At 38.4% G+C, this 15,920-nt stretch overlaps 1 protein-coding gene across 3 annotated transcripts in view; it reads right to left on the bottom strand.

Moving 5' to 3' along the window:
* Window positions 1–1,212: 1,212 nt before the first annotated feature.
* mib2 (MIB E3 ubiquitin protein ligase 2) overlaps window positions 1,213–15,920 on the bottom strand; it is a 41,809-nt gene continuing 27,101 nt past the window's right edge. For all 3 annotated transcript variants that reach the window (XM_056772911.1, XM_056772908.1, XM_056772912.1), the window contains 12 exons: window positions 15,795–15,899; window positions 14,528–14,690; window positions 14,070–14,203; window positions 13,252–13,400; window positions 12,603–12,759; window positions 12,241–12,395; window positions 9,517–9,643; window positions 7,912–8,136; window positions 5,847–6,025; window positions 5,395–5,582; window positions 4,269–4,334; window positions 1,213–4,180 (listed from right to left, as the gene is read on the bottom strand). In XM_056772911.1, coding sequence (XP_056628889.1) covers window positions 3,939–4,180; window positions 4,269–4,334; window positions 5,395–5,582; window positions 5,847–6,025; window positions 7,912–8,136; window positions 9,517–9,643; window positions 12,241–12,395; window positions 12,603–12,759; window positions 13,252–13,400; window positions 14,070–14,203; window positions 14,528–14,690; window positions 15,795–15,899 — 1,890 coding nt within the window. In that variant the 3' untranslated portion in view covers window positions 1,213–3,938. The remainder of the gene's footprint in view (window positions 4,181–4,268; window positions 4,335–5,394; window positions 5,583–5,846; window positions 6,026–7,911; window positions 8,137–9,516; window positions 9,644–12,240; window positions 12,396–12,602; window positions 12,760–13,251; window positions 13,401–14,069; window positions 14,204–14,527; window positions 14,691–15,794; window positions 15,900–15,920) is intronic.

The following is a 15,920-nucleotide window of genomic DNA, read 5'->3' as shown; positions in this document are numbered from 1 at the left end:
GAAAAAGTAGTTTGGAGAATTGGTTAATTTCAAATTTTTATGCGCCACTATAGGGTGGTGATGATCAAAAGTGGCCTTAGAAAGCTGTGAGTAAATTATACATGATGGTAAATACAAGTCATTTGCCATTTATGATCTTGTGATCCAGGGAGTGCTCTTGCAAAAAATATATTTATATATTCTAATGGTTTGTTTTTTGCCACAAAAAGTGAGGGTACAGAAGCTGAAATAACACAAACATTGGGAATGTTTCCCAAAATGTTTTTACAAAATATTAGCTTTTTTAATTTTGACAGTGCTTATAGTTTTCATATAGTAAAAAACAACATCTGGAGGGCTGGGCGTAGCTTCACGGTGATACCATAGAATAAACATTTTTGGTTCTGTAAAACACCATTCAGTCAAAGATTCTTTAAAGAACCATCTCTTTCTTAAATTTTTCCGTATAGCATTACCTGTCATGGTCCTGTCCCTCTTTACCAGAGATTCCTAGTTTTGTGGACAGGGTCATGGCAGTACCACGTTTTGTGTGTGTGTGTTACGTCTTGTGTGAAGACACGTTGCTGTTTGTTATGACTTTGCGCCGCGTGTTCTCCGATCTTGTCTCTTGGCCCCGCCCCCTTGTTTTCTCCATTTGCTTCACATTAGTGTTTCATTCCCCTCACCTGCCACTTGTAGCTTCCCGCTTTTTTTTCTTTTAGTGTTAATTCCTGCCACCTGCCCGTCACCTGCCCTGAATTATTGTCCTTGGTTATTGCCCCAATTTAAGTGCCTCTTGTCTCTTGTCTCTTGTTCCATGCGGTTAATTGTTCCTAGTGCATGTCATGTAACATCTAGTCTGGAAATCTTGTCTCTGCCGTGGTCCTGTACTTTAGTTATTTTTGAAGTATGCGTTTCAGTTCCCTTTTGTATGCTCCAGTTTATTCCCCCTCGTGGGAAGTGTTTTGTTGTTCTAATATTATGAATTTCCCACTGTGGGTTTTGTTTTGTGTTCTCACATTAACAAAGTATTTTTGGTTTCGAGATCTGTCTGCGTCTAGGTTCTCTGTCCACTGTTCATGACAATGACCATTATGATTATATTACTATGCATTACTAAAATATTTCATATGATGATTTTTGGCCGTGTTAAAAGTGCGGAAAATTACTTGTCACTTATTAATTGTTAAGATTCTGGATCCCTACAGCTCACAGAAGACAAACCCATAAATATATGTTTATAAAACAGTTCAATATTTACTGCAAAATATTTGTACAGAGTAAAACCTGGAAAAAAGAAAAGTGTAAGACCAAAAAAGGAATGAAAAAAACGAAAAATAAATATAGGACAGTAAGGCCAACATTAAAGCTCCACATACTGTACAGACATCATTTTTTTTGCTTAAATAATTATTTGACACACGTTCCTTAATGCAAAACTCAGCATTACTCCACTACCTTATAAATACTGTGTTTTTGGCCGTACTTTTTTGAATTATGTACAGCACATCAAGTATTGATTTGACAGTACCAGGAGAATTCTAGATTGTCAAACGAAACAAACATTTTTTATTGAAACATAAGTAAAATATCAAGTTCATCTAATCATTTATTTAGCCAAATTATTGGAGGAATTCAGCGTCCAATTATGACCCCCCCAATGTATCTGAATGCACAAAATGCAAACCATAATGCACGTATGTACTTTATGGCACGTTGTATTGCATATGACGTTTTGTCACTTACATCATAATATAAACTTTACTGTAAGATACTTTCTATATAACAGTAACATAAATGACATTGCAATCTTTTAATAGTTCTTTTCAGTGGAATGGAGCTCTGTAAACAGATGCCTTAAAGACGCACGCTGTACTGTACACTGGGAGCTGGTAGCAGATACTGACAACACAAAGTCTTTCTATTCTTTAAAGCCGAGGCTGTCTTTGCTGTCCTACTGTTGTCCTTTTAACTGAAATAAACCAACACAAATCTTCCGCTTTCAGAAATCTGAAAACAAAAACGACTACTCAAGGTAACTAATGCATCCTTGTAACAAGAACCAATGACGTTCACTATCTAAATAGTACAAAGAAGGACATGATGCTTTTGTACATAACTGTGCTCTTTCGCGCACTTTGACACATTTTGGCACTATTTTCCCCATCATGAAAGCAAGATACCTCTTCTGACATCCAAATCTTTGCATTGGCTAGCCCCAAAAGTGGGATTTACAAAAACAGCCGTAACAGGACGATGAACACATTGAAATAGAATCAGTTTCGTATATGCGTACAGTGAGCCCTTCTGGAACAAAAACACTTAATTGACGGTAAGAATACACAAGGAGATGCATTGACGCCAAAACAAGGCCAAATTCAGAATGGCTATGGGAGAATTTCAACACTCTACTCGGAATAACCTAGTGAGGATAAACTCTTTCAATTTAAATCTACGTTGTTCAATCTCCTACAGTCCTAAATTCGCCGTTATCCGAGTGTCCTTAGTAAACAAGCTCATGTTCTATCAGAAGTATAAAACATGCTTATAAAACCAGATTCTGCCCCCCATCGACTCCCATAGTAGGAAAAAATTTGTTGAACACAAAAGAAGATATTTTGAAGAATGTAGGACAGCAAACAGTTCTGGGGCACTTTTGACTACCATTGTATTTTTTCCGACTATAGGAGTCAATGGCGGCAAAATCTTGTTTGGTAACAAGCAATCTTCCAAATATCTTTCTCTGTGTTCATCAAAATAAAGACATTTGTACTTCAAAGAAGAATGAAATGGCTCTTTGCCATTATGCGGGAAATTTGCATGTGGGTTAATTTACTAGATTACTATCAAGGGTCTCGAAAGGGGTCTCTCATCCAGATCCTTGCACAGACACACAGCCATCACCACACATGGGTAGAAATTACACAACGCCTGTACTTATAACACTACACATGGTTTCCATGACACAATATATGACATAGATAATACTCTCGCCAGCATGCATTATGTATATGTCTCGCTTGTGGAAAGCTTCTAGATCTGCGAGTGACGCAGTACAGGCATATGTTACAGGCAGCTGTACAACATCACCCTCTCGCTAATAAACCTCTGAACCACCATAGAATAGAACACGGTGGACTGTACTTTAAGAGGATCTCAGAATGTTTGAGATTTTAGTTAGGAGGAAGCAGCTATCTCTGGATCCATCCAAAAGAAAATAAGAGAAAAATAAGACATTATATTTTGCATGTCTATTTCTTCGCAATGTGACCTATTTTATTATCATTTAATAAATCAATACAATAAATACTATATGATGATAAACATTTTACAATTAAAACGGTCACATTGCAGTGATGGTAAAAAAACACGCTTCGTTTTCTCTATGCAAAATATAATTTGTTTTATTTTTTCCTGTTGTTTTTAGGGTGAAATATAATCCGGACATGCTCCATCTGTTCAGGTTTTGTGAGATTTACCTAAAAGAGCGTCTTTTTGCGCCACAGCCCACCGTATGTCTGAAGCGCACATGCTGTGTCTTTCAATGTTATCGTATCATTTAAGCTCAGCAGCATGGAACAGCATCTGGCGATCGTTTATGAACGAACCTCTACACCTCACGACGGGTAAAGATCTCATCGCGCTACCAGGACGAGCGGAGAAACACATCTGACAAATCCAGAAACGTGTAGAAATTCTCTTCCGTCAAATTTTCGGTACCAGTGGATGACAACCCTGGTGACGCATCACATGACACACACACAGACAAGCACATGTTCTCATTGGTTAGCCATTTGGCATCCGCTCTATCCCGCTGTCTGGCATGAGAGGGCCATACATCCAGCACTGCCTCTAAATGATGATGCTCGACAGACTATGAAGCGCAAATAGGCAACCGCTTTAGCTCCGTTTGAAGAACAGCCACGCGACCACTACGAGAAAAAGGCGGCCGGCGTTCCTCAGACGAACAGCTGGATCCTTTCGCGGATGGTCTGTCGGCAGATGGGGCAGGTTTTGAGGGCGGAGCTGCAGTCGATGCAGGAGGCGTGGCCGCACTGGAACACCAGCTTGATGTGGTTGTCGATGCAGATGGGACATGTTATGCGCTCCTCCATCTGCCTGTAGCGCGACTGCAGCTGCTCCAGCAGGTTGTGCTGCTCGGAGTTCTCTGAGCTGGGACTGCACTCAACCTCGGTTTGATCTGAGACACAGGAAAGCCGGCCATCACATTAAGGTCCCACAAATTTCCACCCACATCACCAGAATGCATTTCAATTCGAAGCAATTACCTTGACGAATTTTCTTGGTTATTGTCACCTGGCACCGAATGCATTTCTTCATTCTGTGAGCACACTCTAAGCAAAGAACACATTCTATTAGGGTTTGGAAGAGAGTAACATGGAATGAAAGTGTGTTGATGTTTGGGCTGAAACAATTAATTGAGTTACTCGAGTAATTCAAATACAAAAAATCATCGAGGCAATTTTGTTGCCTAAAAGCTTCTATTAATTCATTTAACTACAGTTCAGATGGAGCACTGCGTTTCCCCACGGACCGTTATTACTAACGCACAGCTTATACATGTTACTGGACTCAAAAGTCTCCTGACACACGCATTTTAATCTGTTCACACGCTCACACGTATGTCTCATGATGGTAAATAAGAGATATCTTATTGAAATGGTGAACTGCTATTTTACTTAGTTTTGGTCTCTTTTGCGAGTGAAACTTGTTTCCCGGCTGCATTGAGTCCATAAACATCTGTCTATCTGCGTGTCTGAGTGAATGAACTGCACAGTATAACATGCTAAACGCGTGATGCTCATGAATTTGTCTGCGTCTGCGCTTTATGAGGACATGAACTTCATCTCCACAGTTGCTCTTAGAGTTTATTTCACAAACTTTTTATTAGCTTTCCTGTAGCTCACTGGTAAGAGCACTGCGTTAACAACGCAAGGTTGTGCGTTCGATCCCACGGGATGTATAGGATAATGAAATGTAAGTCGATTTGGATAAAAGCATCTGCCAAATGCATAAATGCTAATAAACTGAAGTTAGTTGTTTACCGTAGAAATTATTCTCTCTCTTTTTATGTTTCTTATTTATACATTTTGAATGTAATATGGCAATGTAAAGTATTAAATGGGATCACTTTTCACAGATATGAATTCATGCAATTTCAGCAATAAAAAAATAATTTTTTCTAAAAAGGTAACAAATTTGTTGTTCATTTTAAGAGACCTGTCTTATTCTCTCTTGTATATTTAGTATTGCTCTTTTATAAAGAAAAAGTCTTTATTATCCTGAAAAACGCAATTAATCGATTGAAAAATCAGTAGAATCAAAATAATCGATGGCTGCAGCCCAAGTTGATTTCCTTGTGTGTGTGTGTGTGTGTGTGGTGGGGGTGCTCACCCTCGCAGGCGACGCTGTGTTGACACGGAGAGAACAGCACGAGCAGGGCAAGCTCTGAACAGATGAGGCACTCGCTGGGACCCGTGGTGCTGGGCATGGCCAGGTTGGTCATGGTGTTGGGTGTGGTGTGAACTCGCCTGAGACTGCTGCTGCTGCTCGTCCCAGTGCCGGACGTGACCGCTTGAAGTCTGAAAACCCACAAACACACACCTGGTCATTTTCCGACCCCGCCACAGAATCACAGGAAATTTTAGAAATGGAGATTCTATATGGGTCGAATAGAGGAAGACGACCCCTTATAAATGGAACACGCTACAAATCTGTCAGCATCCACATCTAGAATCAGAATTGACATTCTCCGTTTCGTTGCTCCATTAGGTTATAAAGTACTGTGTTTTGCACAGATATTTTGTATCGCATCATTACATTAGTGATCATTTTCTAACACACACCTGTGCTTCTCTGCGAAGCTCCGGATGAGTTGTTGTATGCTGCTGTCTGTCACCAGGTCTAGCGGGCTTTTACCTTTATGGTTGGCATAATTCATATCGGCCCCTTCCTGCGCCAGGAAGCAGGCAATAGCAGCACCGACATTCAGTTCTGTGTTTCCCATCAGCCCTGAGCTACACAACTAAACAAACACACACACAATCAATTAAACACCTCTCATTTTCTTACTATCAATTCATACATCAAACATATAAAGCTTGAGATTTGTTTAGTAGCCACACTACTCAATGTGTGTAGTTTGTAAACTGTACAGAGATTATTTTGTATGCATAGAATGCCAGGATGACCTGGTGATAACAAAATGTGCATTATACAACACAGCCCACTGCATATCGCTGTATCCCACAATGCAATGTGCTCGACATGACCTTCTATTTTCAGTATTGCAAATGAAACATAAGTTGTATGAGGGATTTTTATGAAACATTATTTGTTTAGACTACCGAAGATCTTAACATGAAAGCGATTGCATGGGTTTGTGCCATTACAATGCGTGTCACAAAGCTTTTTGTTCATCTTTTATTCAATTGTTTGTAATCGTTTACTTAGCCGTCTAATTAAACAAATATTTGACACGTTTTTCAGCCGCATAAAAACACTTTTGTGGACACACTTAAAGGAAATAATCTTTATTTTAACATCAAAAAATAGTAAACTGCAAAAAATGACATCCTTACCAAGCATTTTTTTATTTGTTTTTAGTAAAAATATCTAGAACATGTAAAATGAATATACCAGGGTTCCCACTCTAAGCCAAATGTCAAATTCCCTGACTTTTCCCCGACTTTCACTTACTAAAATGTTGAATTTCCATGACCAATAATGAATGACACCCTGCCTTTGAAATGGTCGTTTTTTAGCCAAAGCTCTTGAAATTTTCATTTTTTCTGGCCTTTTGCCTCAGTTAAGAGCTACAGGTGACTGCGTTTAACTCAAGTGATTGCCAGGTGATAAGCGGGAAGGGAATAATTGGGGCTGAAAAAAACATAAAAATACGCAAAAATGTGTAAAAAACACTATTAAAAAAAGAAGTATAGAAAAATTACATTTTGATAAATTGAAACTAAAATTTCAAGTGACAAACAAAATCAAACCCGGGTCAGGCCATAAGTGCACAGGCACGATATGTCTACTAACAACAGGGCTACCGGCACCGACTTTAGTCTTGTTTTATCAAAAATATAAGAATTAAGTAAGTTTATGGTAAAGCATCTGCCAATGGGTTAAGAAAAATAAACTTGTATTTAATTTGACCTTTTTCTCAACTGCCTAATTCAAGTGTACTTTTTTGCATGTTTTTACCATAAACTTACTTAGTTCTTATATTTTCCTCCTTAAAAAGAGACTAAATATCTAAGGTCACTTTTTTTCGAGAAAGTCAATCTTGATTTAAGAATGTTTCGATATTTGTAATAGAAAAAAAGGAAAGAATTTTTTTGCAGTGTACTAGATGGCAGTCTATGAACTGAACATGCGAGGAGTGAGGTCATATGACAACTATTGTCTGAATGTTTAGAGCTTTTATCAAGGACTGGAACTAATACTATAAAATAACAGTTCTCAAACTGGGGCCAGTGGCCCTAAAATGGATTCAGGGGGGCTACAGATTTTGTGGCATTTTATGAAATATGGAAATTTATCATTAACTTTTATGTAAACAAACATCATAAAAATAAGCCCATCAACCAAAATTATTGATGTTCCAGCATTGTATAAATTAATTTGTCTTTGGTTTAATTAAAATTCCAAGTTTGAGATTATACATCTTTTATTTGGGGGGACTGCAGCCCTACAATGAAAAAGTATAAACCATAAAAAAATGCATGAAATCCACATTGTATACAATACTGTGCTGTAAGCATATATGTTTTTGTAGATGTAGTCTGGTAGGGAGTAAATTGTTCTGCGCAACTGCTAATGGGCATATTTGCCTGAATGCAGTTCTTTAAACAATAATTCAAAAACAGTATTTTAAACACAGATGGGACTGCAGGCATCTGATCTTACCCTGCTGTAGAGCACCTCGCCCTCGCCCTCAGAACTGCTCATGACGGTGGTCAGCTGCTGTCGGCTGAGAGCCGTGTGCATGGCGGTGTCTCCGTCCTCATCCTCCGCATTGACGTCCGCTCCCTCCGTCACCAGGAGGGTCACTAGAGCCACGTGACCCTGAGTCACGGCCAGCTGGAGAGGCGTCTGGTTGCGGTTGTTACGGATGTTGATGTCACAGCGACCCTGAACATGAAAACGATGGAGGGTTAGGAACCAATCTAGAAACAATTTATACTTGCCAAGAGTCTCTATAAAAACCCATCAGAAGAATGTTTCTAAGAACTGCTGAACTATCCTGAAGACTGTGGATGTGTGTGGATGTGGCCTTTCAAACGTCTGTGAACGAATCTTTATTTTTGAACGAATCTTTTAAGTGAACAAATCGTTCTCGTTCACGAAATGCAATGACTCATTTCTCGTGCACCAAACTCTCTACCTCGAGCACAGAGTGTCTTGCCTTAAAAGAGTGTCTAAAGCACGAGCCAATGGCGTTTGAGTGTGAGCTTTGAAAGAGCACTTGATTGGTTGAATGTACTGAACGAATACGCGTTTTGAGTCTGAACGAAAGAGATCTAGTTCTTAGATGAACGAAAAGATCCGCTGATTCTCGTTCGTGAACGACATGAACGATCAGTCATCTTGTTCATAAATGAACTAAACGAGCTGCTACTTCTCACTCGAGAATGAAATGAAAGAGGTCTCTGGTTCAACAAGTACAGAAATGGACACAATTCAAAGATCCTTAACAAAATAATCAAATAATGCATGCTGACGGTTAAATGTAACAGACAAATTAACATTGCAAATGGGGTTTTAGACTTAATTTTATTGTACTTTATTCTTTACCTGGTTTTCTTTTCTGTTAGCCAACTCTTTAAATATTGCCCTTATTTTGTATTTTTGCACTACTGTGTTTTGTTGTATAAAATGCACTATTATATTATATTTATTATAAAATGTACTACATACTCAGTTATTGTACTGCAAGCACAGGTGTTTTGTGTGCATTTTTGTATGATTTATTTTAATTTTATATTTGAATAATTTTCTTTCAAATAAAAACAACATTACATTCATTACATACTTCATTTTAATTCATTTCATCCGCTTGTCTAAAAACTGTAACACGAAACAAAAAGTGACAGTATTGGTTAGCTCTCATTCGTGTCGCGTCAGCAAATAGCATTCCAGTTCCGGGTATGAAGGCACATTGAAGGCAGATTCAAAGCGCAGTTACAGGTTGGCATGCTTGTTTGTTTAACATACTTCATGTTCAACATAATCCCAGATGAATGAATGTGTAAATGTGCAAACAGTTCACTTTATAATTATGCAAGGAAACCTTATGCTTTGGTCATCTGAACCACTAATTAAGACTTATCTTTATTGATTTAATTAGTACATTACACATTTTAATAAAGCCGGTAATCAGTTTATACGTTCCTTGACATAACACAACTCTTTTTCGCCACCTGCTATCTTGTTATAGACATGGTCACTTAAAGAATCTGAACAAAGCCTTTTGGTGAACGAACTAAAAAAGAACGAATCAATATTTCACACCTCTTTCAGGAGTATCTCAGCTACATCACGATGGTTGTTCAAAGCAGCCAGATGCAGTGCAGAGAAACCGTCTTCTTTCTTCACGTCAGCTAGCTGTCTCGCTCGAGCCAAGATCATCTCAGTCGCTCTGCAAATACAGACACCAATACCATCAGCCCGGAAATCACACACAACTGCAGATCTAAATATACATCACCCTAAGCAAGTAATATTTTTTTAATTGTATGTACTTTTTTATAATTTTACTAGCATATTTACTTCAATTTACTAAAGATAGAAAATATACTCCGTGGCCGAATTATTAAAAACAATGTTATAACTTGTTCTCAAATAAAGGACTTTTATTTTGACGGGTTGCCCCAAAGGGGTGTTTGACAGAAGCTTCCTCGTTGTGAAAGGATGACTCTGAAAGCTCCTCAAGCGCAACCGTGCCACTCTTTCACCCATAAACATGCAAAACAAGCAGATTACAAAAACATTGCAGAAATCATATGGCCCTCCTGTAGCTATTACACATACGTCGAGCAAACTTCCGCTATTTGGACATCATTAAGGGATGGAAAATGACAGGCACAAGCCTCTAATTCGCCGTTGAACACCCGAATAAACAGAGATATAACAAAGCAAGTATGGATATCAGTATCGTTTGTCATGAAGCTTATCAATACTTTGGTCTCGACCCATTTATGTACCGCTCCAAAAAAGAACCGGTTCTTGGTACCCATCCCTACAAATATCTTTTCGGTCAATCGGTAAAGAATGAGAGGTTTGTCTAGAGCGATGACACATCTTGAACAGGTTTTGTGTGTATGTATCTGCTAATTATCACAGAGAGCAAACAAATGAAATGTTGCACACGTCCTACTGCCAAAATGAAAACGGTAGAAAACCAAGACGTTTTTAATCAAGGCGAGTAAGAGCTTCAAACTACAGCGGTAAGAGGAGCTGTGTAGAAGTAAAGCGCAAATACCAAATGGGATGAGAACTGGAGTTTTTATGTTCCTCTAGGTCACGCCCATCCAGAACAATTACCCTCAAACGCAAACATATGACAGCTCTCACAATGATCTCGCCATAGAAGACACGAGCGCTGGGACACGTGCAGTATGGTGTTGAGATTTAAAAATCAATACATACGATAGGACAGTATCTCTGAAACCAGAGGGGAAAATAACCATGTACTTCTATCTCCAAACCCAGGGCTAACTGTAACCTGATTGGCTGATGGGATAAACAAGGATCCAGGAACATGCCCTACTTGTGTAAGTCACATTAAGCGTGACTTTGTGAGAGGCAGAGAGAGATGTGGTGTATCCCTGTGGTCGTGCCAGTGTTGTGAAAGGATCTGGGTCACAGTTCTCATATGTACATACTGTGACTGAGCGATCGGGATGCCAAAGAGCGCCACGTCCTGAATCTACAGGCGGTGGAGAGGGAGAAATAACCCACTGACAGCTAGATCCCTCAGGAAACGCTACATGTAATAAACAGTTCATGTACAGTAATCGTAAAGAAACAAATATGCAAAGAAACTAAAGACCATACAAACCTCACTTTAAACTAACTGAAACTATAACGTTTACATTTATGCCCATTTTGTCCAAAGCGACTTACAAGTAGGAGATCATAGAAACATTTTGTCAACACGCTAAAAAGTAGCGTTAGTTTACAATAGTGTAAATGGTGAATGCCATGCTTCTACAGCTGGAGTAAGCAAAGGAGAGAATGAACAACAATTATTATTGTTTTTAGACACAAGCATAGACAGTTATTGGTTAGTCAAATAAATGCAGAACAGGTATGTTTTGAGCTGTTTTTTAAAGGTTGTGAAGGATGCTATAGTTGGGGCGGAGGGTCTCAGTTCATTCCACCACAGGGGATCCCAATGAGTAAAGGTGTTTGCAAGAGATTTGGTGCCTCGCTGTGATGGGCGATTCCAACCAACTCTTGGTTTCAGGATGTCAACATAATTTTCTTAAAAACACATGTTTCAACAACTGTCCTTTTCGTTCATTAAAAACAACATATGACATGTTTAAGAAAATTCATTTAAAACTTTTACAGACAGTTTGACAAAGTTTTGGACTTTATGTCAATTGGCATCTTTAAAAAAACAGAAGCCACGATGCCTTAGCAAGTTTTTATTAATCATACATAATAATACATTAAGGAATAAGATTTTAATACTTGTACATTTTTTGTAGAAATGCAGAAAACTACCTGTAGCAGTTATGGACTTGAAATAGGTTGTGTACACCGCATGACAAGAGCATATTAAGCTTTTTACTAGAAAAATATAAAGTAATCTGTTAACCTGTCAGGTGCTGGCCGATGTGTTTCTTCACATAAAGTCAAACTTAATGTAAATATCTTTTAAAATGTTAAGGTGCAAGAGAATATCAGTCATGGACCCTTCTTTTTTCCACTATTTCATTTTTATTATACATGAATATTCTGTAAAGAGAATAATTTATCTGAGCAATGATATAGATAAATAATTCATTCCTGTGTAAAAGATTACGCTCATCTTTTGTGTTCCCCAATAACATGTTTTATACCCCAAATCTTAACTGCCATGATGTTTGAGGTTTTGTGAGAATGACCCTAACACATCTTCTGGATGGATGATTTGTGATGTCATGTATTAGTTGTGAAGGAACTGAACTGAATTTCAACAGCATCTTTAAGACCTAATGTATGTTTAAAGAAGAGGAATTAACTCACAGTTTGATGCCCTTCAGTGCGGCGTGATGCAGCAGGTTAAAGCCGCGGTTGTTCTTTTGGTTGAAATCAATGTTAGGCACCACGGTGAGAATCTCAATGATGCTCCTGAAGTCTTTAGCTATGGCGTCATGTAAGGGTGTATCTCCATATGAATCCTGAACCCAAAATATTCAAATCACTAATCATCAAAACTAAGAAACATCACAAGGTTTTTACGGTAGGATAACAGTCAACTCTATTGTGCAAGGTTTGTTAAAACACTATTTGAAATGATTATTAGCTTTAATAAGTTCTTCATAAGCAGAGGTTGACGGATCACTCAAGAGTATGTACTTCTGAAGTATGTGTGTTGTATGTTTTACCTGCAGATTGACGTCGGCCGAGTGCTCCGTCAACACTCTCACGACATCTGTAAAGCCTTTATTCACAGCGATGTGCAGGGCCGTACACATGGAGTTATTGAGCAGATTCACACTCGCTCCTTTACTGAGCAGCAAACGTGCGATCTCGGCTTGATTCCTGCACACACACATTACATACAAACTCACTGCATGAGGAACATTAAATACAAGCCACAACATACACTATATGAATTTATCATTATAAATGAGGGATGCACATGATGCATATTAATCTATGGATGCATCCCTATAATAAATGTAGAAAATAGAAAGCAGTAAAGTGTTTTCTAGTCTTGCCTCAGGATCCATATTTCACAACAAACATCAAGAGGAAGACAAACATTGCACCGGAATCTTGAATCCACATAGCTTAATGCTTTTAGGAGTCAACAAAATTCATGTGACACATGCCAATTTATAAGGACATAAAAGTTTGGATATGGCTGTTTAGACTGAGGTCAGATTGTATATGAGTGAGGGTCACATATGGATTTCATGTGATTTGTGCTCTTCACACAACATATCTGGGTCACATATGAGTAAAAAGAAATTGGATTTTGATGGCAGGTTACACTACTCAGGAAAAACAGACTTAGTTGTGACTGCTCACCCGAAGGCTGTGTAGTGTAGCGCAGCGTCTCCGTCTTCATCTTTAGCTTCAATGCTGCTGTTGGCCTGCAGGAGAACCTTCACCACCTCCACATGACCCTGATGGGCAGCCACCTGCAGGGCCGTTTTACCCTGATTCTTTATATCCACCTGAACACACACCCACATCACTGTCAATCAACTTTATATACTCTGCATACTACACAGCAGGGCAATAATATATGTAATATATGTATATGGTACACTAGCAGTGGCTTATAAGACTATAAAAGCTTTATTTTCTGTGAGGTTTTTGTTTTTCTATGCTTGTTTGTATATTAGGATGAAACTCCTTGAAGGAATGTAGTTTTCTCTTCCGCCGAATAATTTTGATCAAAGTTTAGTTTTTGTTTAACACGCAGCTTGTATTTTGACGCTTAACTTGAACTTGTGGAGTCATTGAGAGCTGATTTTTGCAAATATTCCCTCTGAACATCACTTTTGTCCACCAAAGACAAGGTATTAAAACAAACAAACATTGTGCTGCATTGTTGCTTTATAAATGACTATTCTACACTGACTAAATCACTATAGTACTGTACCAAAAATATCTAAAAATAGCCGAGTAATGTTATGAAGCGTCTCTGGTGGCCCATGTGTTTATGAAGGAAAGGCTATAACCCTCTGGACAGACTATGCCAGAAATAACTCTGAACCACTAGAGATTCCTCGCCATCAGATAAAAAACGGCAACAAGTAGGAAAACAAATTCTTTCCGTGTTTTAATTCTCTCAGGCCGTGAGAGAGAAGGCGCGACGTTCTCACTGTGCTCCTACTGACCTTGTCCGGGTATTTCTGAAGCAGTTCCCGCACTTTAACTGCCCTTCCATGAGCTGCCTCGATGACCAGTCGGCCCGGGTGATCCTGCTCTGTCGCCTGAGAGAGAAGCTTCTCTAGCACTGAAATGACCGTACCTGAACAAGAGCGAGGGAGAAGATGAGAAGTCGTGGTGTCATAAACATTTCATTCTGCGTTCAGAAAAGCGTCCCACGTAAAAAACACATTTCAATGAGTCAAAATGTCCATGCAAGTCACACAAACACATGCCAGAACCGGCACAGCAAGTGAGGGAGAAAAGAAAGAGTTAAACTTCACATGCAGCAAACAGTGAAAGAGAACAGAAGATGAGGTTATTTTCACGGTATTCAAAAGAAAGCCAAAGAAAAGAATTCACATCGAGTAAAAACAAGAAATGACGACAGAAGCAGATCATTCAGGAGTTTCCTGGGCGCTCTTACTTCCTGATTCGCTGGAGTTGTCCGCAGTCATCAGATTGGCATCGACATCCCCAGACTGAGAGGATAGACATGCAGGGTTAAAGGTCCACGTCTGTCCTCCGAAAGCCACGCGGAGGTCTCCGTCTGCATACACCTTCAACACTTTCCCAACCTGACCCAAAGCCTACACACACACACACACACACATATGTATTAAAATGTGTCAAAATTACCTGAAACTTATTGGAAGATACTAATGAAAGATATTACAGCATATACCAAGACTTTATGTACGGGCTTTTATGTTAAAAAAGATATACAGTTGAGCATTTTGACAATTTCTATATTTTGATATTAGAATGTGCTTAATGAAAGTCACCCCTTAACACGTTTTATCAGCATCAATAAATGATGGAATTTAATCATATTCATTAACATCAATACAAGGGCTGTTAAATCAATTATCATGATAAATCGCAAGACTGGCCAATCAGAATCGAGCATTCCAACGAGCCGTGTAATAAAGATACATTATACTACGACTACATCATTGTGATGCCCTGTGAGGACTTCATTGAACATATGTGATTGAAGGTGTGATGCTGTAGACTTTCAACTGACTTCATTTCAATTGTTTCACAAAAATAAATCAACCCAGAGTATGACTTGTTTTTGTTGCTAAAATGAAGACATTTCTGTGTAACTACCACACAGTTGGGTAAGTTACTCTTAAAAGTAATTCATTACTAGTTACTAATGACATATTTAATAGTGTTGTTAGATTACTGTACAAATGACTCTCTTCAAAAAGTATTTAATTACTCATTACTAATTACTTTCTATACCTTATATCAACCTTGATTAGAATTGATTCATGAAACGGATTATTTAATTCATACAAATAAATAATAAATAACTACATAAATTATTCTTATTAACGGACCAAAGTATACAAATATGAGAAGGATACATTAAAGCATACATTTTAAAGTAAGACTAATTTTGATGTCATTTCCACTTTTGAATATATTACACAGTATTAAGTTAAATTACATCAGAAGTAATTGCAATTAAATAACATAAAAACAAGAGTAATCCCTTACTTTACTTTTCAAGGGGAAAGTAATTCAATTACAGTAACTAGTTCAACACTGCTCTCCCATACTAGTGGGTTAAAGAAAAAAACTGTGAAACACATCTAATGGCCAAATACACAAGGCATGAAAATCACCATGGCAACAACAGTGATGCCAAGGCAATACGAATATTACAGAATGTGAAAACCTACTGGAGCCATGCTGTCTGTCCACTCTCCATGACCGACCTGTAGCCTCTTCACGCACTCGATGTCATCAAGAACCTTCACCAGCTCGCCTACAGCAAAACTATTGACCTGTGCACACACAGACAGAGA

The sequence above is a fragment of the Triplophysa dalaica genome, chromosome 18 (genome assembly GCF_015846415.1).
Source record: "Triplophysa dalaica isolate WHDGS20190420 chromosome 18, ASM1584641v1, whole genome shotgun sequence".
Taxonomy (NCBI): domain Eukaryota; kingdom Metazoa; phylum Chordata; class Actinopteri; order Cypriniformes; family Nemacheilidae; genus Triplophysa; species Triplophysa dalaica.
Note: the sequence above shows the minus strand (reverse complement) of the source record. Positions and strands in the feature narration are given on the sequence as shown.